Raw genomic sequence first — 25,967 nt, forward strand, 5'->3', positions numbered from 1 at the left:
TCTACTCGTATTTGAATTTTTGGTGGACGGACCATGGTCGAGGATAATAGAACTCCTAAATAATTAATTGGAAAATTTAATTGTACTTTATCTATTGCTATCTCTAGATTGTAATTTTTTAATAAGTTTGTAAGTGTGGCATAACATTCTAGCAATGTGTTTTTATCTTTGTGTGCTAATGATACATCATCCATATAGTGAAATATTTGTAGTTCAGGATTTTGATTTCTAAGTGGCTGGATTACTTTGTTAACATAAATTTGACACATAGTTGGGCTGTTAGCCATCCCTTGAGGGAGTACTTTCCATTCATATCTCTGATCGGGACCTTCATGATTCAGTGCAGGGATAGTACATGCAAAACGTGGACTATCCTCAGGATGAATTGGAATTGAAAAAAACAATCTTTAATATCTATAACTAAAACATACCAGGCTTTTGGCAAAGCAGACAATTGGGGAATCCCCGATTGAGCAGGTCCCATAATAACCATCTCATTATTAATGGCTCTTAAATCTTGCAATAATCTCCATTTACCAGATTTCTTTTTGATGACAAAAATGGGAGTATTATGGGGAGATATGGAAGGTTGTATATGTCCCTCTGCTAATTGTTGTTTGACCAGGTCATGGACTGCTTGTATCTTTTCTTTAGTCAGGGGCCACTGAGGAACCCATACTGGCCTTTCTGATTTCCAAGTAATTTTTATTGTCTCAGTGACCACTCCTGAAAACCCAATCCATGTCTATCTGTTTTTTGATCTATTTGTATTGGTGCCACTATACCTTGTCCTTGTTCTCCTAATCCTTTTTCTTTCTTAAAACCTTGTCTAGCCATAATAGTGGGCACATTTGAATTGATGTTATTTGTTAATGTTAGACCTAATTGATCTAGAACATCTCGTCCCCATAAATTTATAAGAAGATGATCCAATACATATGGCTGTATAGTTCCTTCACATCTTTCAGGATCCTTCCAATCTAATACCATCACACTTCTATGGGGATTAGTTGCCACTCCTAGGCCTCAAAGCATTTGAGTGGCTTGTTGTAATGGCCAATGTTTTGGCCATTCTTGACGAGATATGATGCTAAGGTCTGCACCTATATCCAGTAGCCCATTAAATTCATGTCCTTGAATATTTAGTTTTAGCATTGGGCAAGAATCTAAATTTAAAGAAAGCATAGCCCAATCTACACCTGTGGAGCCTAATCCCCTGGAACCTCTTTCTATAGTACGACTGGAAAATTTATCATGTAGTCTGGGTATTATTAATAACTGTGCTATTCTATCTCCTGGTGAAATTACTGATATACCCCTTGGAGAACTGGCTATAATTTTTATTTCAACTTCATAATCAGGATTAATTACCCCAGGACTTATCATGAGTCCTTTTAGAGTAGAAGAACTGCATCCCAATAATAAGCCTACTGTTCCTTGGGGAAGAGGCCCTTTTACCCCTGTGGGAATGATTTGAACTCCCATCTCTGGAGTTAGTACTGCTCTGGCAGAGGTGAAGATGTCCAATCCTGTGCTCCCTCTGATTGGTCTAGTGAGGGATCTAATGGATAATGTGTCCTGGGCACTACCCTGATGGTGTTGCTGGGTTCCTCCAGTGCCCCGTATATTTATGGTCATGGGCCCCGGAGCATGGGGCCCCCCTGTCTGTTTTTTGGCAATGGAGCCCAATGTTTTTCTCCACAATATCATGGGTAAACATCTGGTCCTTGTCCTTTTTTTGATAATGGAATACCCTCTATAGTGGTTTGAGAATGGCATTCATTAGCCCAATGTCTCCCTCTATAGCATCGTGGGCAAATACCCGGTATTCTACCCCTTTGATACCTAGTTTTGTTAAACCCTCCTCCTATGGGGCAACTCCTTTTAAAATGTCCTGTTTGTTCACAATTGTAGCATGTTTTTGGCCTGGCATCTAAAGCCTGTTGTAGTGCAGCTGCCAAGACTTGCCCTTGTTCATTAATGTCTCTATATAATTTAATATATGTGTTTAAATCTCCATGTTTCCATGGTCTAATGGCCTCCCTGCACCATCTTGCTTGTTTGTAGGCTAGTTGCTTTATTAATAGCATTGTTTGTTCTATATCCCCAAAGATTCTGGTAGCTGTTTGTATAAGCCTATCTACAAATTCAGCGTAAGGTTCATTAGCTCCTTGTATTACCTTAGATAATTGACCTTGTAAATCTCCATGTCCTTGTAAAGTCTTCCATGCCCTAACCGCATCTGCAGCAATTTGTGAGTATATGGCAGGATCATATCCAGTTTGTTGCTGCTGACCCTCATAAGGTCCCTTTCCTAACAACATGTCTAGATTTCTCTGAAGATAACCGGCCGCTGCATTTCACCTAGCCGTCTCCGTGCAAAATTCCTGATTGGCAACCTTCCATAACAGATATTGTCCTCCATTTAGCACAGCTTTGCACATACTAGCCCAATCTGCTGGCATCATGTTCAAGTTGGTAATGGATTCGACCATGCTTACAGTGAAGGGTGCTTGAGGACCATAAGTTGTTACAGCCTGTTTCAGCTGCTTCGCTGTTTTGAAATCTAAAGCATGGTGAGTTCGCTGCCCTCCTGCTGCCTCAAATACAGGGCATGCTAATCTTTGAGGTCCTGTCTCAGGATCCCATCTATCAACTACGGGGGTTGAGGGCCACTCAGCATATGTTGTCTCCATAAGTGGAGCTGTTGGTTGGACACCCACACCCCTCCCCCCGTGATAGAAAGGGATTAGTAGCAACCTCCCGTTGTAATTTCTCCCCTGATAGCTCTTCCTCCTCTAAACTTTTTTCCTTTGTCTGACTAACTCAAGAGACTTCCTCTTTTACTTGATGTAAGATGTTTTCTCCTAGACTAAGCAAACAAGATTGTACCAAAGTCCATAATGGTAATGTGCCAATTGGCAGAGTCCCTGGGCTTTCCTTTTGTATCTTTTAAAAATCTTCACCATGATGGTTCTATTGTGATATATTTAACAACCCCTCTTTAATGAACCATGGGCTACACCTTTGTATCGTCTTAACGTATGCCCTAACTGTTCTTGATTTTACTGAGATGTCTCCTTCCTCTAAGCTACTTAATGCCCTTTCAGTTTAGTTCTTATTAATTTTTAATTCCATATTTCCGTGACGAAGATACCCCTCACTAAGATAATGCAAAAGGAAACCAAGACAAAATGAAACAAAAATGGAACAAAAATTCATTATATCAGCCTTTCTATCCTCCTGAAATGTCCATCCGTCCTTTCTCCCTATCTGTTCCTCAGACAAAAATAGTTTTTCCTCAGATGTGAGCGTTTTTTCTTCCGTCCCACCTATCTCCAGGGACAGGCAACTTAAAACAAAGCGAAACAAAATGAAAGAAGAATCTTTAAATTGTTACCCATCCTCTCGCACTGCCCTCAGGGGCGAGCAGTTTACCTTATCACTTACCCTCAGGTGTTCCCCATGCGGACACCATATGCCGCAGTCTGGCTGGGCACAAATCACAAGCCACTTGAAGATTCAAGCAGGAATGAACTTTATTTTTAGAACCCATGCCGCACACCGCCCACACGAACTTAACACCCTTTCGGTTTGGTTCTTATTAACTCTCCAGGAACTCTGCGAGAGCTCAAAAATAGCGGGCACCCGAGGCAGCAGGAACCGCTCCTTCTGGCAAAATGCCAGGCACCATCTTGACCTGGCTGTGGCTCTCAACATATAATCAAAAAGCTTGTGGAGAAGGTAGATCCTTCATACATTGTTAAAGGAAATGTAAAATGGCATAGCTGCTAGCTAAAGCAGTCACATGACTTCTTCAACAAGTTAAATGGATTTACCCATTGTCCCAGCAATTATACTCCTATAGAACTGGAAACAGATATCCAAACTAATACAATTACTTAAATGTCTATGGCAGCACTATTCACAACAGCCAAAAGGTCACCAATAAAATGCCCATTAGTTGACCGAAGTGATAAACAAATCCTGACATAAGCATACAACAGAATACTATTCAGCCATACAAAGGAGAGAAGCACTGATACTTGCTAAGCTACTTGAAAACAATATATGAAGTGTAAGACATAAAAGGACACTTGTGTTGAATGATTCTATCTATATGAAACATCCAGAATAAGAGAATGCAAAAGACAGATAAGAGATTGGTTGTTACCAGGTCCTGAGTAGAGTGGGGAATGAGGAGTAACTGATGAATGGGTTTCAGGTTTTGTTTTGGAGAAAATGAAAATGTTGTGGAACTAGATATCAGAAGTTGTACAACATTGTGAATGTACCAAATGTCATTGAATTGTTCACTTTAAAATGGCTATCTGTTGTGTGAATTTCACCTCAAAAAAAAGAAAACATGGCAGGGGTGGGGGTGGGGATGGGGCCAGGATTATGGCTCAGTGGCAGAGCGCTTGGCTTGCCTAGCATGCATGAGGCACTGGGTTTGATCCCCAGCACCACATAAAAATAAAAACAAATAAAATAAAGATATTGTGTCCATCTACAACTAAAAAGAAAAAAAAAAACTTTTACAAAAACATGGCAATGAAAATCCTCTTACTTATACCCTTGCACATTTGTTCTATTATTTTTTATGATAAATTTGAAGAAGTGAAGCTGCTGAGTTAAAGAGCATGTACATTGAAACAAGGAAAGAAACAAACAAGACATATGATAGATTTCGATTCCCAGAATTATTGTCCCAGTTCACAATTCTAATACCATTGCGTGATTGTGGCTACAAATGCACCCTCCCTACCACAACTGAATCTTCACTCATCTTAGAGGTAAAAATACCTCGTGGTTTGAATTTGAATTTTTTCTCCCCAGTACTGGCAATTGAACCCAGGGGTGCTCTACAATTCTTTTTACTTTTTATCATTTTTGTGTGTGTGGTGCTGGGGATTGAACCCAGGTCCTTATGCATGCAAAGAAAGCACTCTATCAACTGAGTTATACCCCCAGCCCTTAATTTCTTATCTTGAGACAGGGTCTCACTAAGTTGCTGAGACTAGCCTCCAATTTGGGATCCTCTTTCCTTAGCCTCCTGAGTCATTGGTATTAACAGGTATGTGCCACCATGCTTAGCTTATTTGAATTTTTATTTCTTTGGTTTTATTAATGATATTGTGTTTCTGTATGCAAGTTATTATTTAAGTGTCTGTCTCTTATACTGTGCTAAAGACCTTTCCCATCTCTTCAGGTCCATCACTCATTGGCACACGGTAGGACCTTGGCAGTGCTGGGAAGAGGTAAAGGGAATGGCAATGACTATAAGCCTTTCCTACATCTCCCAGAGGCTCAAGCTAGCGCTAGACATCCAGGGCAATTCTATAGGAACTTCCACAAAAAGTCACACTCTAGATGGCATGGGGGCATGGGCTTGCACTCATTAGAAATGGAGATAAAAGCAGAATAAGGGTCAGAATAAGGGTGGGAAGGATGGCTGAGGTGGAAGTGGGGATAATGTGTACCCATGTACATGAATGGAGACAAGCAGAAAATAAACCTTCAAAAGCAAAATTGCATATTGGCAGGGGCAGGGGTAGAAACTACAATTTCTCAAGACTTGCCAAGCACTGAGTACTTTTGCATTTTCATCTGCTCTCATTAGCCGTCCCCCATGTCGTTGCCTATCCTCTCCAGCCATCTTCTTTACCCAGCTAGCAAGCATCATTCACTGCCCTGCAACTTTCCTGCCAAACCAGGCTGCTATCTCCAAAGGTGCCCACCCATAAGCACCCTGGTGAAAGGAAAGTGAGAAAGCAAGAGACGGGTGAGCAAGACCAGGCAGAGATCCAGACAAAGGTTTTTATTTGTCAAAGCTGACAAATAAAGCCCATCCCTCTATAGAGTGGAGAGAGGTCTCAGGAGGTTCAGGTGTTGGGCTTTTGTGGGGTGGGGTTTGGAGTCTAGCTGTGGCCCTGTGGGATAGGCTGGGGTGTTTGTGTCAGAGTGAGGTGGGGTTGTGTCCTTCTAGGATTGGCTTAGAGTTATGGTACCATGGAGTAGGTCATTAATGGGGGTGGGGGAGTTCGGATAAGAGGAAGTACAGGAAAGCAAAATTTCTCTCATAAAATGGTGGTTAAGGGCTGGAATTGTGGCTCAGAGGTAGACCGCTTGCCTAGTGTGCATGAGGCACTGGGTTTGATCCTCAGCACCACATAAATATAAAATAAAGATATTGTGTCAACCTAAAACTAAAAAATAAATATTAAAAAAAATAAGATGGCCATTAACATTTAAGGTGGCTACTCAAATGCTAAATTAAGACCCTATACCTAGTATGATCCTGGGATTACCAGCAGTTTAGGAGGCTGGAGGGAGTGAAAAAGGACATGCTTCCATCCCTACCCCTTCTGTATGAGGTACAGGACTTTCCTCTTCCACCCTGCATCTGGGTTTCACTCATACCTTTTTTGAGGTCTCTTCTGCAGAATCTGTTTCAACTTCCCTGAGCACATTTGGCCAAACTTGGCCCCATGACATCTCTGTCTCTCTTGCAGTTTGTCTTTCCATCACCCAGAAGCTAATCTTCCATCTCAGCCATTCTTTCACCCAACAGATGATTACTGACAACCCATTATGTGCCCCACAGAGCACTAGTCTTTGGGGAAAACAAAAGTGAATAAAACCCAGAAATCCCTGACCTCATGGAGGGTTCCTTCTAGTCAGAGAGACAGAAAATAAAATATGCTATTAGCCAGTGGTGACAAGCACTGTGGAGAAAAATAAAGCAAGGTGAGAGTTGAGAGTGATGTTTTAGATAAGGTGCCCAGAAAATGCCCATTGAAGATATTGAGCAGAGACCTCAATGCAGTAAGGAGACAAGCCACAAGGGAAGGAGTATTCCAGGCAGAGGTAATAGCAAATGCAAAGAGCCTAAGACAAGAGCCACTTTGTCACATCCAAGAGATAGTGAGGCCAGTGTGCCAGAAGCTGAAAGAATAAAGAGGAGGAAAGAAGGAAATGAATATGGAGCAGGAGGGATCCCACAGGTCACATGGGCCACTGTAAAGACTTTGTTTCTTATCCTGAGTAGGATAGAGAACCAGTGGCAGTTCCCAGGTCAAGGAATAGAGGATCCCTCTGGCCACTGTGGGGAGAAAAGACCAAGGGGGCAGGGGTTGGAGAGTAGAGAATAGTCATGAGATCACTGAAGTGACACAGGTGACAGACAGGAGCAACGAGGGCCAGGATGATGGCTATGGAAGTGGTAAGGAGTGCTTTGGATCCTGGCTATATTTAGAGAGAGCCAACAGAAGTTGGACATAGGGTAAAAGACAAAAAGAAAGATCAAGGCAAGGTTTTGGCCTGAGGAGCTGAGTGAACAGAGGTGCCATAATACTGAGCTCAGAAAGCTGAAGGATGGTGACAGGGGGACCATGAGCCTTATGTGGCCTTGTTTAGGGCCAAGGCCTGAAAGCTATCTGGGAAGTGGGGGTAGAAGGTGGAAGGACAAGGTCAAGGCAATGAGCACACTTTGCTGAATAACCAACTGTACCAGGCTCTATGTATATCTGTCCACATCACCTTCAGTGACCACAATATTGAGACTGAATTTCTTACTGTGGCATCCGGGTCAGATTCCTGTGACATCACAGACCCCATCCTGTGTTGTTCTTCTAGTTCCCATCAAGGCCTTTGACCATGCTGTCCCTAACACCTGAGGAATTCCAATCCTCAGCTCAGATATCATATACTCCTATCTCCTGCTTCATTTTATTATTGGCTTTTCTATTTCCCCTACTATACTGAAAAATCCTTGAGGGCTAAAGTGGTGCTTTAGTCTCCTCTGGAGCTTTGGAGACTCAGGCACAGCCAGGGGGACTCAGCTCACATTTGTGGCCTGAAGAAAAGAATTGCATCAGGGGCTCAGGGTGTACCTCAGGGGTATATCACTTGCCTAGCATGCATGAAGCTCTGGGTTCAATCCCCAGCATCACAAAAATAAAACTATGTAGGAATAACAGCCACCCCTGAGCCCACCCTGCTGGGTCTGGAGGTCTGACTTCCCACACAGTCATATGTAACAATGAAGAAAACAGGACCAAGGAGGTGAAGTCAGGCTTGGAACTGGACTCAGATTGGAAGGCTGACTCCATCCCCCAAGCAGCAGGGAACAGAGGTCAGGGAAGAGTAATTACTCACATGTGTACAGCACTTGAGAGTTTATAGCCACAGACATTATCTCATCCAACCCTGGCAAAGCCTCATGTGGTAGGTATTCTTTTTCCCCCCAACTTACACCTAAGGAAACTGAGGCACAATGACCCAAAGTCATCTGCCCAAAGTCACACAGGTAGGAAGTGGCAGCCTTGAGACTTGAACCAGGGTCAGACTGATGGGGCACAGCCCTGTGCTATATCAGACCTGGCCATGGCAGGGGTTGGATAGGAGCATGACCAATAGATCTGGTAGCCATTTTCCCCTCCCTATCTATTCCTACTGGATTTCTGCTGAGGATAACCTGAATTGGCATTTTACTTATCTATTCAGAACATTTAAGACCAGGGAAAGGCAGCCTGGGATTCAAACACAACAGGAAATCATTCATATTCCAGGCCCCAAAGGCAACAGTTGAGAAAAATGCAAGGGAAATGCAAAGAGAGGCCACAGGAACTGTCCTCCCCAGAGGAGCTGTTCAGAGGTGAACCCCACCTGGCCCTAGGAGAGGGCAGCTTCCTCCCTATATTCCCCCAGCTGAAATCCCCCCTTGAGAGGTCTCTTGCAGGGGCCATGTCTCTTTTCCAGTTGGGCGCTGGGCCTGGACAGTTCTTGGCTGGCAGCAGCTGGGCCCTCACACCTGCCGGTCTAGCTCCCCTGCTTCACAAACACACGCCCCCGCAGAGCTCAGTGCTGTTTCCAGATGGCCGGTCACTTATGCCTTCACCCCACTTTGGGTCTTTTTCTCATTTGATTTATTTTCCTTACCTTGTTTTCTTCCTTCCCAGGCTCCTGCTCTCACTTGCTGGAGCCCTCTCTCTCCCTATCAACATCTTTCTCTCCCTCTCATCTGTTCTTTCTCTCTCCTTTGAATAAATCTTTTTGCTCAGTCTCTCCCCCCGAACTCTAACCAGATATCAGTAGAGTGCTAAGCTTCCTCCTCTGTCATACTGAGAAGTTCAGATGAGGTCATCCTTTTAATCCCTACCAACTCTGATACTCAGTTTTGAAGCTAGAAGAGAATTTTGATTGGGAGGGGGGTGTCACATAAAGAGTGGGGAAAGGAAGATCTAATCAGAAAGAACTGGATTCAAATCCCTGTATCCTTACTTGCTACCTGTGTGACCTCAGCAAGTTCACCTCACCTGAGTCTCTTCCCTTGGTCTGGAAAATGGGATTGATTTTAGGAACTTTACATGGAGGGAAAAAAATCATAAGAATCAACCTTGCCCATGGATGGAAAGACCTTTTATGAACTATGACACCAGGCATTATGTAGGAAGCAGCAAGGTGCAGTGGTCAGTATCAAAGGCTCCGGGGCCAATCTTCCCTTGTTCGGCTCCTCAGTCCCAAACATACAGGATGCACAATCTTGGCAAGCTGTGCAACTTCTCTGTTCTTCAACTTTCCTATCAGGAAAATAGAGATGATGTAATATTAGTACTCATCTTCAGGTTGCTGTGGGGATTAGATGAGAGAGTAAGTGTGGAGTACTAAGAACAAGGAGAGTCTGTCACCTAGTAAGTGCTCCGTGTACATTGCCGTTGATGTTATCATTCAGAATTAGTAGGAATAGTACTCCCCTGAGGTTGATGTACTTAGTGTGCTGAGCCACTATGGGAACCTCATCCATATTCAACCCTTTTCTTTCTTTCTTTCTTTCTTTCTTTCTTTCTTTCTTTCTTTCTTTCTTTCTTTCTTTCTTTCTTTCTTTCTTTCTTTCTTCTTTCTCTCTCTCTCTCTCTCTCTCTCTCTCTCTCTCTCTCTCTCTCTCTCTCTCTCTTTCTTTCTTTCTTGAGATTGAACCCACTGAGCTACATCTCCAGCCTTTTTAAATTTTTATTTTGGGCTGGGGATGTGGCTCAAGCGGTAGCGCACTCGCCTGGCATGCGTGCGGCCCGGGTTCGATCTTCAGCACCACATACCAACAAAGATGTTGTGTCCGCCGAGAACTAAAAAATAAATATTAAAAATTCTCTCTCTCTCTCTCTCTCTCTCTCTCTCCTCTCTCACTCTCTCTTTAAAAAAAAATTTATTTTGAGACAGGGTCTCACTAAGTTGCTGAGACTGGCCTCAAACTCAGCAATCCTCCTGCCTCAGTCTCCCAAGTAGCTGAGATTACAGGTGTGAGCCACTGCACTCAGCTCAGACTCAACGTTTTACAGAAACTCAAAGTCTATTTGTATAAGACTGTGCCCTAAAATCCAGCTTGCATTTCTCTCACCAAACCACGGGCTCTGGGGGTGAAAGTCCAGAGGAAGCAGCACATGTTTCTAATTGTTCCTGCCAGAGGGGGCGCCTTTTTGTAATTAGTACAAAGAGGCAGCATCTTAGCTGAGGCACTGTGTCTGGGTTTTGGCAGAAGGACCTTGGGTAACCAGGCCTGTGATCCTCCTCCACTTGGCTGGAAGCAGTCTGCACGCTAACCACCTAAGATACCCTAGATCCTCAATGCACCTCTAGCCTCTATTGCTGATCCCCAGAAAGACAAATCTCTGTGGCAATGGGGATCCATGGAAATATTTCCAGTCCCTCCAAATTGTGTGTGTGAAGTAAATCCTAACCCCATTCACATAGCCATATTTCTCCAAGCCAGCTCCCAAACCCAAAGGCTAGCACCAAGCGAGACAATAGAGACTAATGATCCAAACTTCTAACTTCTCTTATACCAGCAGAGACTCTGGAGGCAAACTGGGGCCCATGAATGAGGGTGGACAAGTGTGAGGTTGCAGCTGAGATGGGATTGGGAGGTTAAGAGGAAAGGGTCCTAGAGTCCAAGAAAGGTGAATACAAGGAAATGCCCCTGCCAAAGAGATGAAATTGGGGGCATGGGACCCACCACATTATCTCAGAGTTTAGGCAAGGGGAATAGTTTCAGCCAGATGCCACAGGGAGCAGGGCCAGACTAAAATGGCCTCACCTAGGGCTGGGGATGGAGTGCTTGGTAGAGTGTTTGCCTCACATGTGTGAGGCTCTGGGTTCCATTTCCAGCACCACAAAGAAAGGAAAAAGAAAAAATAAATATATAAATAAGAAAATACTCTCACCTTTTTAAGGATGAAGTAAGCTGGGAGACACTGTGCTGGTCTGAGAATGGCAGGTGGCAGAAAAAGGAGAGCAAACAAGACCCTGAAGGCTTGTGTTCTAGAAGCCGAAGTGAAACCAGTGAAGGCCTGGCATGCCTGAGGACTAGCCAAAATGTATTTAGCAAAGTGAGATGAGGCCCCTGACACTCTCTGGCGTGGGGAAATTTATGGACTGAGATCCCCTCACACTGCCCTTTGGGGATTTGAAGCACGTGTCCGTGATTGCCCTGGTCTGCAGGGGTTGGGGAGGGGAGAGTATGGGGGAGCTTCAGTGAAAACAGCCAGAGTCTCCTGGGCCCTGAGGAGAAAGCCCCTCTCTGTGCTGGTGGAGAGGGGAAAGTTCTCCACAGTTTGGCCGAAAGTCATCCTGCAGATTGCTCTTTTTGACACAACCTCACACTTTCTTTCCAGTCCTATATTCCTGGCTGTGTGCAAGCTATTTCCACTTGGATGTTCTGCCAACAGCTTAAACTAAACATGCTAAAGCTGAGTTTCGCTTCCCCCACAAAGCCTCACACCTTCTCAAGGCCTCCAACTTCACTGCTGAGACCCGAACAGCCCAGGGCCAGACTGGCCTGGCTGCTCCTCTCTCTCTCCTACTTAAGCACCTTGGTCTCTCCCTGCTGCCTTTGAACCCTGGTATCTTCCCTGGATAACATTTTTCAGAATTGTCTTTGCTTTCCCCCAGGCTGCAGCCCTCTTCCACCTTGCACCTCATCCCTGGAGATTTCTGCCACAGGCCCTACTCGGGTCCTCCCTCAACCTGAGTTGTGCACACATTCTAGCCACATGTGTTGGCCATTTACTGCAATTGGTGTCACGGAATATCTATTTTAGAAAAAAAGAAAAGCATAGTCATAGATAGCAGAGGAGCAGGTAACCTGATGGGGAGAGTTTGGCCTCAGGCGTGAGCCAGATTTGGCTGTGAATTCAGATCCATCGTTACTAGCTGTATGATCTTGGGCTTGTTGTTTTGCCTCTCTGTGCCTCAGTGTCCTTTTCTTGAAAATAGGAATGAGAGGGCTGGGGATGTGGCTCAGGCGGTAGCACGCTTGCCTGGCATGCGTGCGGCCCGGGTTCGATCTTCAGCACCACATACAAACAAAGATGTTGTGACCACCGAAAACTAAAAAATAAATAAATAAAAATTCTATCTCTCTCTCTCTCTCTTTAAAAAAAAAATAGGAATGAGAGGGGCTGGAGTTGTGGCTCAGTGGTAGAGCACTTGCCTAGCATGTGTGAGGCCCTGGGTTCGATCCTCAGCACCACATGAAAATAAATAAACAAAATAAAGGTATTGTGTCCAACTACAACTAAAAAATAAATGTTTTTAAAAAAAGAAAATAGGAATAAGAGCTGGGGGTGTAACCCAGTGGTCAGGTGCTTGCCTAGCATTCACCAGGCCCTATGTTTCATCCCTAGCACTGCAAAAATAGGAAATAAATAATAAAATAAAATGGGGATGAGAGTGTTGACTTCCCAGGATTCTTGTGTTATTAAATGCTAGAAGGCGTCACAGAGAAGGAGCGTACACTGAAATAACTTCCCCAAAAGCTGGAGTGGGCAGAGTCATATCCAAGGATTCCCAAGGATTCCAGAAGCCGGTGGCCAGAGCTGTTTGTATATTTGTGGTTTTCCCATTATGCATAAAAAACAGGAAATCAAGTAGAGAATCAACTCAACTGGACCCAATTCTTGGCCCTTTCTAAACTTCTCCCACTACTATATAAACAGGAAACCAAGGCTAAAATCTATGAGACTGATTAAGGTGCCCGAGGATGCCCAGTTATCTCTTCTCAGTTTTCTAATTCTCAAGGTCCTTTCCCCTAGTAACTGACATTGTTCCTCTCCCCTCCTTCTTCTTGGTCTCCATCTCCTCTTCTCTCTCTCTCTCTCTCTCTCTCTCTCTCTCTCTCTCTCTCTCTCTCTCTCAAACACAGGAGCAAAAGCGAGAGCCTGTCCAAGCCCGCTGGCCTGGGTCAGAGGAATGCGGCCGCTCCCTCCATGCACACGGGGCAGCCAGGCCCAGGCGCTCACTCAGGCTGGCAGCGGCAAGCGCGGGCCGGGGAGGCTCCAGCACCTTGCTCAGAGGGGCTGGAAGGCGCTACAGACGTTAGCTCATCACTCCCTGGCAGAGGCCCACCCGTCTGCTATTCTCACTAGCATCTTCCAGATGGGGAAATGGAGGCACAGGCACACATGGAGTGGTTGCAGAAGGTTCTTGGGCAGGGTCTCCAGATGGGGCAAGAGGAGAAGGGTCACCCAGACTTTCCCAAATGAAATTTAATCCCACGATTGGACAGAGAAGGGAGGGATATAGGAAGAACTGGGGTCCAAACTGTAGTCTCTGAAGGGGACATGGAGAAGAATGGAAGGGCTGGGATGGCTAGGATCCACCATTTTCAGGGACTCCATACAGGCAGGGCCGCCCCAAAAAACAGTTGCGGCTGTACTCAAGAATGACTAACTACTCTTCCTGAGAAGATGTTTGCCACAAGCAATACCTCTGGAGTAAAAGGCAGCTTAGGATTCTGTATGACCAGACACCAAAGGGTTAAGATGGTGTGGTGGGATTGATTACTGTGTTTTCCTCTGGTGCTTTTCTGTTATTTCCAAATTCTCTACAGTGAACAATTACATTTATAATCAGGCAAAATGTTAATTATTTTTAATTATTAAAAAGAAGCAAAAAATAGGACTGGAGTGTAGCTCAGTGGTAGAGCACTTGCCTAGAGTGTGTGAGGTCCTGGGTTCCATCCCCAGCACCACAAAACAAAATAAAAAAGAAAAGAAGAAAAAAAAGTTAAAGAAATTAAGAAAGAAGAAGAAGCAACTGGAATGTGCTGAAGAGATCTGGGCTTGGAGTTAGGAGACTCAGGTCAAGTCTACTGTCTCATCTCCCAGTTGTGTGACCTAGAGCAAATGACTTCACCTCTTTGAATTTCACTGTTTTATAAAATGAAGATAATTGATCACACTCGGGTGGCATAAGATTAAAAGAGATAATGTGTGGGAAAAAATGCTCTGTTTTTCAAAAAAATACATATTTATTATGGGGCTGGTATAAATCTCAGTGGTACAGAGCTTGTCTAGTATATGCAGATCCCTGGTTTTGATCCCTGCTACTGAAAACAAAATTATATACACTAACAACACATACACACACACACAAGAATACATTATATCGAAGCCTCATGTACCCATCTTCAACAGTTATTTTTATTTAACCTATATCTCCATCCACTTTCTTCCCACCCCTCTAGAATATTTTGAAGCAAACCCAAATGTGCCCTTTTTCCCCATAAATACTCCAATATTGAGTTTATTTATACATTTTTCTCTAATTAAAAAATACATCATGGGGCTGGGGATGTGGCTCAAGTGGTAGTGTGCTCGCCTGGCATGCGCGGGGCACTGGGTTCGATCCTCAGCACCACATAAAAATAAAATAAAGATGTTGTGTCCACCGAAAACTAAAAATAAATATTAAAAATTCTCTCTCTCCTCTCTCTCTCTCTCTCTCTCTCTCTCTCTCTCTCTCTCTCTCTCTGTCTCTCTCAAAAAAAAATACATCATGGCTAGGTGTATTGGTGCACACCTGTAATCCTAGTTTCTCAGGAGGCTGAAGCAAGATTGCAAATTGGAGGACAGCCTTGGCAACCTAGCAGGACCCTGTCTCAAAATAAAATTAAAAGGTCTGGGGGCCAGGAAGAGTGGTACACACCTATAATCCCAGCAGCTCAGGAGGCTGAGGCAGGAGGATAGGGAGTTCAAAGCCAGCCTCAGCAAAAAGTGAGGCACTAAGCAACTCAGTGAGACCCTGTCTCTAAATAAAATACAAAATACGGCAGGGGAAATGGCTCAGTGATTGAGTGCCCCTGAGTTCAATCCCCAGAACCCCCCTAAAAAGAGGAGGCATGGGGATGTGGGTCAGAGGTAGAACAGCCCTGGGTTCAATCACTAGTACCACTAATAATAATAATAATATATGATGACTGTAGAAATTTTGGAAATTTAAGAAGCCGCATGTAAAGGACAAAACAAAAATCAACCATAACCCCACCACCCAGAGACAACCACATTTTAGTGCAGTTTATTGTTCTTTTATAGGCACATATTCATTTTTAACAAAAGCAATATCATATTGTATGTGATATTTTGGGTATTGTTTTATTTTAATTATGAAAATAATAAAACCATATTATAGAAATTTTTTTTAAAAGTGAGGAAATTACCCATATTCTCTTACCACCTAATATAAAAACTTAATATTTTAGCACATTTTCTTCCCATTTTTTTTCAATTTGCATTCATACTTTTACCAAAAGTAGGATCCTACTGATTATGCACTTTTCAAGTTATGAATCTGTTCTAATTGTAAGAAAACAATGTAATCACATTGCAGAAAAATTTTTAAATGAAGTGAAAAATATCACCCATAATCCCACTACTCAATTATAATCACTGTTAACATTTTGTATATTTGCATCCAGCATTTTTTCTATGCACATATAATTTTTACAAAAGTGGGAGCATACTGTTTAGGCAGTCTATTAACTATAAACTTATATTTACTTATAAGCATATCATATAACATGGAGAATAGAGAGAAAAAAAAAACATTCATAACCCTACCCCTGACTGGCACTGTTATCTTTTTTTTTCTGACCATTGCCTTATATACATATTCATATGTGTTTGGAAGCATAGTGAGTATTAAATTTTGTACCCTTTGTGCCCTTTGCAATTTGGCATCATATTTATGTAACTTTGTACCCAGAATTTTTATTTAATATTTTGTTGTGAACACTTTCTCATGAATAAAAGTTGGGTTTTGGGGTTGGTTTGGGAGGGTTTTTGTTGTTGTTTTAGGGTTTTTTGGGGGGAGGGGATACCATGGTGCTAAGAGATACTCCCTCATTGTGGACCTTTAGTCTGCTTTCCATTTATCCCTCTTAGAAAAAAATTTTGCTCCAAATTTTGAGCAAAAACTTGTACTTTTTAACTTTTCTACACATATTCAGTCTACGTTTCTGGAGACCACTCTATAAGTTTATGGGCTTATCTGTAAAATGTGACCATCTTGTATTGGTCCTGAATTTACTCCTATCATATGACCCAAGGAGCCCTTGTTTCTGGAGGGTGGGATTTTGCAAACAAATTTGCATTTTCCTTTCCCTCCCTTTCCTGAGTTTATTAGACCTCCTTCATCCCTTCTCAGTCTGATTTTTAAATTACTCAGTCAGCAAGTATTATTGAACCTGAAGTGTGTGAGCTGAGGCAGGGACAGGGGCCAAAAAGGAAAAGAATCAGAAGGCACAGTACAATACCAACATTTATTGGCCATTTACTGCACAGTTGGCACCAACCAGGCTATGCCTTTCCTTCTATATAACAACCTCACAGAGTAGGCACCATTGTGATCCCCATTTAATGGATGGGAAAACTGAGGCTCTCAAAATGGAGCTACTTGACCTAGGACCACACAGCTAGCAAAAGGCAGAGTAGGGATTTTAAATCCAGATCACAAACCTCTGAAACTACATTCTGGACCCCCTTCTTGCCTTCCCAGGCAGTAGGATGTGTAAAGACTTTGCAGCCAGCCTGACCCACATTCAAACACCCAGCCTCCTGGCTGTATGAACTCAGGCACTTCTCCAGAGACTCTGTTTCACCTTTAGTAACCCAACCTCACAGGGCTGTCCTGGGAATTAAATGAGATGATGGATGGGAACATGCCAGGCCCACTGTTGTTACACAGAAGGTTCTTGCCGGGTGACCATCCCGGTTCTCTCCTTGCTTCGTAAGCAAGTTGGAGATAAGAGTTCAGTGGAGAGCTCTGAGCTCGGCTGGAGCCGAATGGGAAGTCAGTGATCCAGGGCATATTTGCCAAGAATTGCAAATGTCTCCTAAGCTCCCTCAGCCTCTGCAACTAACCTCCTTGCCCATCTCCCCAAAAAAGAAAGGGGTGGGCTTTTGTGCTCCAAAGCTGAGTGTTTAAGGTCCCTCTCTTTCCTGCTACCCAGGAGGTAGAGAGTGGAGATGACAGGAAGTCACCAGTGGGAAGGCCCTTTCTGTCTTGTGCGCACAGAGAAGTGTGGTGGAGGGCGCTCCTTTTTCTGCCCTTCAATGGTCCGGATGGGGGAGGGGGCTGGCTGTTGAGCAACTGCTCCGGAGACACTCCAGAAGCCGAGATGAACATATGCCTCTTTCTAACAATTGGCCTGGGAGCCATCCAATAGATGGAGGGTGGATCCGCACCTCCTGGATCTGGAGCCTGCTGCTGAGTCTCCAGCCTGGCTCGGGTGTCAGAGTTAAGGGGGAGGGTAGGTCAGGGGTCGAATTAGCAACACACAATTCAAAAGCCTAAGGCTGCTCCTTCTCCATTACTTGGTTTCCACAAAAATGTTTCTTTCCGCCCCAGGCAAACACCAAGAGAGTACCAGGGTGTATCTCACAGGCAAACTCAATAGGACTTCAGGATTCCCACAGATCCCGCCTTTTATCAGAAGGAAACTGGGCATGACCCACAATCTTTGGGCAAATGCAGAAATTACATGAGGGGTGTCCTTGTCACCAGGGTTTGTGTTGGGGTGGAGTGGGGGCTGGTGGAGGCGTGCTAGGCAGCTTTCAGAGCAGCGGAATGGGTTTGCCTGACATCAAGGGCACTGGCCCCAGCTTCCTCCAGATGCCAAAGGAGGGCCTTGATTTGCCCCTCCATTTGCTCCCCATCTTTAGGTCAGTAAGCTTGTCAGTTCATCAACAAACAGAACTTTGTTAAGAGGAGCAAAATGCAGGGCACTTGGGGATACTAAAGAAAAAAAAAGACCTTGAGGTCTTCAAATCCAATTAAGAAGACAGAACACATACATGGCAAAAATGACTTCTTGACATTCCTCCCCCCTTTCCTTAACAGCAGGACATTTTTTTAAGAGCATGTTTTAGAAACAGTGTAAACTGAGTAGTTGTTGCAAAGTGTGTGGGGGGGGAGGGAGCTGGAGGAGTAATCCTGGTGGCCTTCCTGTAAGAGGTGAGGTGGGAGTTTTTTGGCCACAGGGAACATGAATTAAGATGAGAGAGAAGACCTAGGTTTCTTTCCAATAAGAATTTGTAAGTTTACATCCCAACCCAAGAAAAATATGCTCCAAATGCAAAAAATGTTATTCTTTCTAGATGGGAAAGGTTATATAATCATAATAAAATAACCTGCCATCGTGGGAAGGCGGGAGGAAATCTCTGCGAACCCTGGAGCAAGCTTTTCGAACCCTACTGCCTGTTCTTGGCTTTTACCTGGTCCCAAGGTCCGGCAAAGCAGCCTTTCTCAGCGTCCTAACCTGTCAGCCTCCTCCTGCCTTGGATGGCCACAAAACACAAACCCTTGAACCCAACCCCAGTTCGGGCCTTCAAGGGAAGCCACCACTGCCATATAGGTCACCAAGTGTCTCTGCCTAGAATGTGACGACTTTAAGGGTACAGGACCCCCCACCCCGCGCGCGCGCGTGCCACCAGCGTCAGCCCTTCAATGAGGGAGATGGTGTGGCCCGAAGAGGACCGAAGGCTCCGAGAAAGCCCTGAAGAAAACCAAGACCATGTTCCACCCCGTCCCGTGTGCATCTCTCTCCTCTGGCTCTTCCCCTGAGCCCACTGTTTTCCCCGGAGCCCCCTGAAAACCCCTCTGGCCACCCGCTAGATTTAGGTCAGAAAACAGACACTAACAGCTCTCCTTCGCCTCAGTGAAATTACTAAGTGGAATTTATTGGGCAAGTCCATGCAGGGCCGTGGGGAGAGCTCACGTCCCGGGCCCAGGGCTCCGCCAGCTTTAGGAGCGCAGGCACTGAAAGGGGCATCGGGCGAGGGGTGCCCATAGCCTGGCCCCGCCAGCCCCACCTCGGGAGCTGTGGCCAGTCCCCAAGTCTGCTGGACTGGCGGGACCGCGCGTACTCAGTTCCCCAGCCGGCCCTTCGCTTTCACACGATCCGCGGTGACTGCACCAGCTCGAGCGCCTTTAAAGGGCCACACACGGCAGCCACCGCTATAAAATGTTCCTGGCGGCACAACTGCAGAAGGGGCACCGCTGAGCTGCGGAGAGGAGGTTCGCTCCGCCCGGCTGCCCTCCCACAGCCTGTCGGTGAGGGGCTGTCCCCGGCGAAGAGGAAGAGTGCCGAGGAAGGCACAGCACCCGCTCTGGCCCTCCGTGAGTATCCAGTTCAGATTTTGCCACCAACTCGCCCACGAGCCAGGACATGTGCTAATAATGCCCTAAGCCGGTTATAAAGACGTGGAAATTGGGGGGAGAAAAAAAAAGGGGGGAAAGGGGGTCTGTCCTTCTGGGATTCCTAGCCGAAGCCAGCTTGCTGCCGTGTGCGTGTGCGTCAGGGCTCTCCGGGCGGCAATGGGGGCTTGAGAGCCGGGTCCCCCGCGCCGGGAAGGGAACGCGGTGGCCGCCACCGCCACCGCCCCGGAGTCCGGCGCCGAAGCTGCGGGCGGGCGGGCGGGCACGGGCGCGGGCCCGGGCTGCTTGGCGCGGCACGGTGCGGTGCGGCGGCGCGGCGCGGCGGTGCGGGCTTTTCCCAGGCGCCCTGGGGTCGGGTGGCCACCGGCGCGGCTGCTGGCGCTGAGCACGACCGGCTCGCGGCGGCGGCGGCGGCGGGCGTGCGTGCGTGCCAAGAGGCTGGGGGCTCCTCCGTTTCGCCCGCGTCTCTCAGAGCTCCGCGCTTTCCTCTCTCCAGGGCAGGCAGCTTTGCGAAGGTAAGCCGGGCCGCCGGGTAGGACGCTGGGCTGGGCTATGGAGACGAGGACTCCCGCGGAGCGGCTTGAGGAGCGGGCGCGAGGAGCGGGCGGTGGCTGGCGGGCCAGAGGGTTCTGGGGACTTGTTTTCTGTTTGAAAGCTGCTCTGTTAGGGGCAGAGGGGCCGCCGTCGCCCGCCAGTCAGCCAGCGCGCGGGTTGGCCCGTCTGCGCGCCCGCCGGCCGGCCAGCCGGACCCAGCGCTCGCTTCTCTTGAGGAGACCGCAGCACCTTTTCTCCCCGCGCCCGCGCTTTCTCCGTCTGGGCTTCCACCGACTTTGCTAATCGTCCGGACCGCATCTGGACGATCCAGCTCAGGGTCTGCACAAAGCTCAGGCTTCCTTCAGGGGCTGGAGGCGAGAGGGGCTTTTCGGGCCGAGTTCTTCAGAATTGCGGGTTGGAAGTTAGCGAATTTGGGCAACTTGCTTCCACTACCCAGTCTACCTCAGCTCGCTCGCGCGCGCGCTCCCTCTGTCTCTGTCTCTGTCTCTGTCTCACACACACACACACACACACACACACACACACACGCCCACACACACACACGCACGCACGCACGCACACACCCCTCTCCCTATAAACGGGGGCGGCCCGGCAGCGCTCGGAGTCCCTGCGTTGAGGAGCGCTGGACTTGGAGTCAGATCGACCTGGCTGCGAATCCCGGCTTCTCCACTTTCTAGCGCTGTGACCTTGGGCAAGTTACCGCACCTCTCCGAACCTCTCCCACTCTTTTCTTAGCGGGCTTATAGCACTGACCGCGGGTGGCTTGGCTGGGGGTAGGCTCAGCCTCAGTCGCGTCGGGTACTCAGCGGGCGCTCGGTAAGTGTTGGTGAGGCGCTGGAGTGGCGGCTGCTGCCGGCGCCAGAGTGCGCCCCCGCGTGCGAAAACACTGCGGGGCTCCTAAACTCGCCTCTCAGGCTGAGACCCCGCTCCTCTCCCCGCCGGTCCATGCTGTCTCTAGGATCAATTCCTGATACAGCACTTTGGGGAGTAGACGCTCCAAGCCCTAGTGGTCTAGCTGCTCGCGCCCACCGGGGCAGGTACGCGCCTGGCCGCCCAGAGTTCGGGCGGCTCCATCTGGGATACGGTGAGCCGAGCAGCCGCGCTGTCCACAAACATCCGGCCTTTAGTTTTCAGGTGGCGAAACTGACCGGTCTTGTTAGAACGCGTCCAAGTCAAGCCGCAGTGCTCTTTGGATTTTTAAATTTCTCCTGAGTGAGAAAATAGCAATCGAGATGGAGCCATCCGGTTGGTGCCATTTTAACTTTTGGGCCCCCAACAGGTTAAAGGCGACGCCCCCCTACCTTCCTTTCCCTTCTCTCTTTCTCTGCTCCCTTTCCACCTCATCTAAGCGGGAGGGGATTGCTCTCTCAAGGGACTGTCTGAACCTGTGGGCGGACGGCGGGACCGGGAACTGTAGTCGGGGTCCGTGAGGCTCCAGCGGGCGAGGAGGCACTTGTTGCTCTGGGTTTCCCAGCCGCCTCTAGCAGCCGTTTCGCCGTGGTCGGCTCGCGGCTTGGGAAAGCGAAATGGAACATTTCCACGCTGCCAGGTTTTGCCTTCCAATGGGCTGAGGAGTGAAGGGGTAGGACAGAAAAGCGGGGAAGCAGGACCAGGTTGAAATGCAACTGCCTCCTGCTTGAGACGATTCAGAAAAGCCTGCTGAGCGTTTACGGAGTACAGACACAAGCGGGGGGGGGGGGGGCTGGAGCGGGTGGCCCGGTGAGCTGAAGCGACAGATCTGAATACAGACAGGGTCCCCGCCTAGGGGAGCTCCAAGCCTGAAAGGGGAGACAATGGCAAAGTGGTCTTCCCGGAGAACTGATACCAGAACAGATTTACTTTTTTTCTTGTTTTGTTCCCCACCCCACCCCCCATCTCTCTCCCTCTTTTTGTGTTATTGTCGCTGCTGTTTTTTTCATCCAGGTATCGGGCGGGCGACATAGGAGTGGGAAGGGGAAGATAGGGGCAGGGATCCCCAGAATTTTTCTTTCGACATGAAAATTGCCTAATAATGAAGGACTCTTGAAGACCGCACGCGTTAAAGACTCGTTGTCTTGTGGTCACTGGTTTGAAATATTCTAGGGCTGCCTCAGAGAAGGAGCAAAGCAGTGGTATGGGACCCAGCAACTGATTTTTTTCCCTCGTATTTTGTTTTTATTTTTCCCCTTTCTCTACTTTCTTCTCACACCCGCCTCCCCGCAAGCCTCACCTGGCGCTGTTAGTGCGAAGATGATACCGTGAGGCAGTAAAGCCGCCACTTTAAAGTGTCGGAACAGATTTCCTGATGATTATTCAGATCCAGGGTGGGAAGGGTTAGTGTGGGGGGAATTCTAGCCTCTTTGGAAAGATTAAACTCTTTTCCAAAGGTCCTCAAGATTTTTTGGACTGAGCGGCATTTATACATATGAAATTCTATATCTCTGATTGATCATGAAGAGTAGAATACATGGGATTTTTTTTTCTTAAAACTAAGGGTCTAGGAAAACAACTTAAATTTTCCCAAGTTTTAAAATTTTCTGGTTTGATGATATTCTTTTGCCCTCATCCTCTTATCTTTTTGGCATTTGAGCCAGAGAGACAATTTTTCTGAAGCCATCTGAGTCATTCCAGGTATGAGGACTTAGCCAGTGGTCAAGTGAGCCATGTGGACATAGATAGGAGTGCTAGATCCTGATCCCAGAACCACTGCTTCCTGACTGGAAAGTCACTGGATCTCCGTGCCTCAGTTTCCCTTCAGGATGAATTATTCTCACATATAGATTGTGTGGCTGAGTTCAGGGTTTTGGGACAGGCATCCTGGGAAAGCCCATTGCTGTCTTGGAAGGAACTTGAAACATGGAGAAAACAGAGATTTCTAGGCTTTCAGCTTTCTGGCTCCAGCTGCCTCTGAGACTCCACAGACCACCCTCATGGGCTGGGTTTCTCACAGACATGCAGAGCTTTGGAGCCCTGTGACACTTGCTTTGGGAATTTGTTCTTACTTGTGCTGCAGCCTCCACAACTTTCAAGATCGTCCTTGCCCTGAATTCTTCCCACATTCTTCCAGACTCAGTGGAGACCTAAGCTCTCCAGCCTGGATGCTGTTGGTCTATTGTCACAACATGCTACTTACTCAGGGACATTCCTGCTCCTCAGAACCAGGGACAGTGACATTCCTAACCCATAGCCCCAACTTGGGAATCTGAAATTACTTGCATGAGAAAACGTGTTACATCTTGGTGATGCGGGTAGTTGGCCTCCTGGGCAGTACCTGGCTTAGTCAAGCACCTTTCCAGCCTCAGGCAAAAATTCTAGCTTGGTCTCCTCTCTGCCTAGGCAGTCTCTGGTCTTGGGTTTAAACCTGTCACCATAACCTTGTAGCTATGTAGAGTTACACTGTTTAGGTTTTGCTAGTGCTTTCTTAGTCAGCAAAGCTTCTTGTACTTATCATTTTCTTCTCTCGCTTACAGCACAACAGCTCCAGCTGGCATCACCGCCTCCCACCGATCAATCCCACTTCTGCCAAGACACTGAAATGCCAACTATGTCGAGGCCTGCACTTGATGTCAAGGGTGGCACCTCCCCTGCAAAGGAGGTAAGTTTTGCCATTTTACAGGTAGAGACACTGAGGCATGAAAAAAAAATGAATTGTTTGTGAGGTCATATGCCAGGCCTTCCTAGGTATAGTATCTAGTGTCCTTGAGCAGCAGGACTTCTCTGGGGAGAATGAGAATTGCTTTTGCCTAAATATCAACTTGAACCCATGGGGGGTGTTAAAAGATGGCAAGGAAGGAACAGAAAAGAAGAATTGGAACAAGACCACTGGTTTAAAGAGACTAAAGTGAAGCAGAGAAGAGGGACAAGGTAATGACTTAAATTGGGAGGTGGAGCATCCTGGGAAGGAGATGAAAACATTCAACCCACTTAGGATGGTGGGTGGGTGCCCCAGTGCTAGAACTGAGATCTGAGCTCAATGCTCCAGAGCCATGGAAACAAAAGGATACTTGAGCTCAGAGCCTAACTTACCAAAGAGTCCTCTTGATACCTCCTCATTTCTAGCCCCATATGAAGTGCATGTGGGAGCCTTCTGGGTCTGACGAATAATGAGGAACAAGCCAGGAGCATGGGGTACTATGGTGTGCCTTTCTCTGTCTTCTAGGATACCAACCAGGAGGTGAACTCTCTGGCCTACTCTAACCTGGGGGTGAAAGATCGCAAAGCAGTGGCCATTCTGCACTACCCTGGGGTAGCCTCAAATGGAACCAAGGCCAGTGGGGCTCCCACTAGCTCCTCTGGATCTACATCACCAATAGGGTCTCCTACTGCTAGCCCTCCCACTAAGCCCCCACCCTTCAACCTGCACCCTGCCCCTCACCTGCTGGCTAGTATGCAGCTGCAGAAACTTAATAGCCAGTATCATGGGATGGCTGCCGCCACTCCAGGCCAACCCGGGGAGGCAGGGTCTCTGCAAAACTGGGGCTTTGGGGCTCAGGGAGGAGGGACAGGATCAGTTTCTCCTTCTGCTGGTTCCCAGAGCCCTACTATCATTGATTCTGACCCAGTGGATGAGGAGGTGCTGATGTCACTGGTGGTGGAACTGGGACTGGACCGGGCCAATGAGCTTCCTGAGCTGTGGCTGGGGCAGAACGAGTTTGACTTCACTGCGGACTTTCCCTCCGGCTGCTGATGTCAATTATCTCAAATGATGGAGGAATAAAGCCACCAATTGTGATGTAAATAAAAATAAACTTACTTGCAAAGAGATAGGCTGACTGAATGTGTACTTCTTAGAGGTCTAAGGGTGTGCCACATATTCTGATATGCTTTCAGCAATTCTGAGGGCCAAGGTGGGGTATACAACTGGGATGGAGCCGGATGAGATGGGAGGAGCAGGAAGGGCTGGAGGGGACAGTTAGCATTACCTACTGCTGCCACCACTATCACCCTTCTCTCCTTCCTCAGGAACTCTGTCCTATTCCAAATGGAATATTGGGACCGGTTAAGGGAATTCAAACATGCCTGCAGACTCCTCACCTCCAGCACATCTGTGGCCACATGGCACTAATTTCAACTCTAAAAGCCACCAATCCAATCAGACCATTAAGACCATTTCTTTGCCCTTTTGCCTATGTGTAACAGATAGGTCCAAAGAAGAATTGTTTGACCTGGGGGCTCAGATTTATCTGGAAAGTTGCTTTAAGATGGGATTCCAGGTTATACTTCTCAGAGCACAGATAAACCCTTCCCTCTAAGCCTGGAATATTCTTGAGTGTCCCCTCTAGTCTACTGTGTATGGGACAGCCTGTTTGTTTAGGCTGGCCTCTCCATTTAAAAAATACAGATCAGGCCAAAGTGGTGCTCGCCTATAATCCCAGATACTGAGGCAGGACAATTGTAAGTTTGAGGTCAGCCTCAGAAACTTAGCAAGACTCCATTTCGAAAGTTAAAAACATAATAAAAGGGCTGAGGATGTAGCTCAGGGGTAGATAACCCTTGGATTCAAACCCCAGTACTACAAAAAGGAAATAAATACAGGGCTGGGGTTGTGGCTCAGTGGTAGACTGCTCACCTAGCATGTGCAAGGCCCTGGGTTCGATCCTCAGCACCACATATAAATAAATAAAGATACTGTGTCCAACTACAACTAAAAAATATTTTTTTAAAAAAGAAATACAGATCAGGACTGAACTTGACAGGTTCAATGTTTGGGGATATATCCCTTGCCCTTTGATTTACTGCTGAGAGCAGTGCCTTCAGAAGCATGCCAAATGGCAAGTCTGGCACTGAACTGGATCCTTACTTGTGGGGCTCCAATGCAGCCCTGACCTCATTGGACACAACCAAAAAAGTCTAGAGACTCCACTGACCACATTTCAGATTCCCAAAGATATTTTTTATTGAACATTGTGAAAAGGAATCTAATCAGCCTCTGAGGACCA

At 46.8% G+C, this 25,967-nt stretch overlaps 1 protein-coding gene across 5 annotated transcripts in view; it reads left to right on the forward strand.

Moving 5' to 3' along the window:
- HDAC8 (histone deacetylase 8) overlaps positions 1-24,786 on the forward strand; it is a 267,136-nt gene extending 242,350 nt beyond the window's left edge. Inside the window, exons 1-4 of one of the 5 annotated variants that reach the window (XM_081276970.1) lie at positions 19,563-20,009; positions 21,177-21,294; positions 23,499-23,623; positions 24,188-24,786. In XM_081276970.1, the coding sequence (XP_081133096.1) occupies positions 21,282-21,294; positions 23,499-23,623; positions 24,188-24,715 (666 nt within the window). In that variant the 5' untranslated portion in view covers positions 19,563-20,009; positions 21,177-21,281 and the 3' untranslated portion in view covers positions 24,716-24,786. Of the gene's footprint in view, positions 1-19,103; positions 19,456-19,562; positions 20,010-20,652; positions 20,741-21,176; positions 21,295-23,498; positions 23,624-24,187 lie in introns of those variants that run through there. The other 4 variants (XM_081276973.1, XM_081276971.1, XM_081276972.1 and 1 more) reach the window with 4 other exon arrangements.
- The last annotated feature ends 1,181 nt before the right edge of the window (positions 24,787-25,967 follow it).

The sequence above is a fragment of the Spermophilus citellus genome (assembly GCF_964194105.1).
Source record: "Spermophilus citellus genome assembly, chromosome: X".
Taxonomy (NCBI): Eukaryota; Metazoa; Chordata; class Mammalia; order Rodentia; family Sciuridae; genus Spermophilus; species Spermophilus citellus.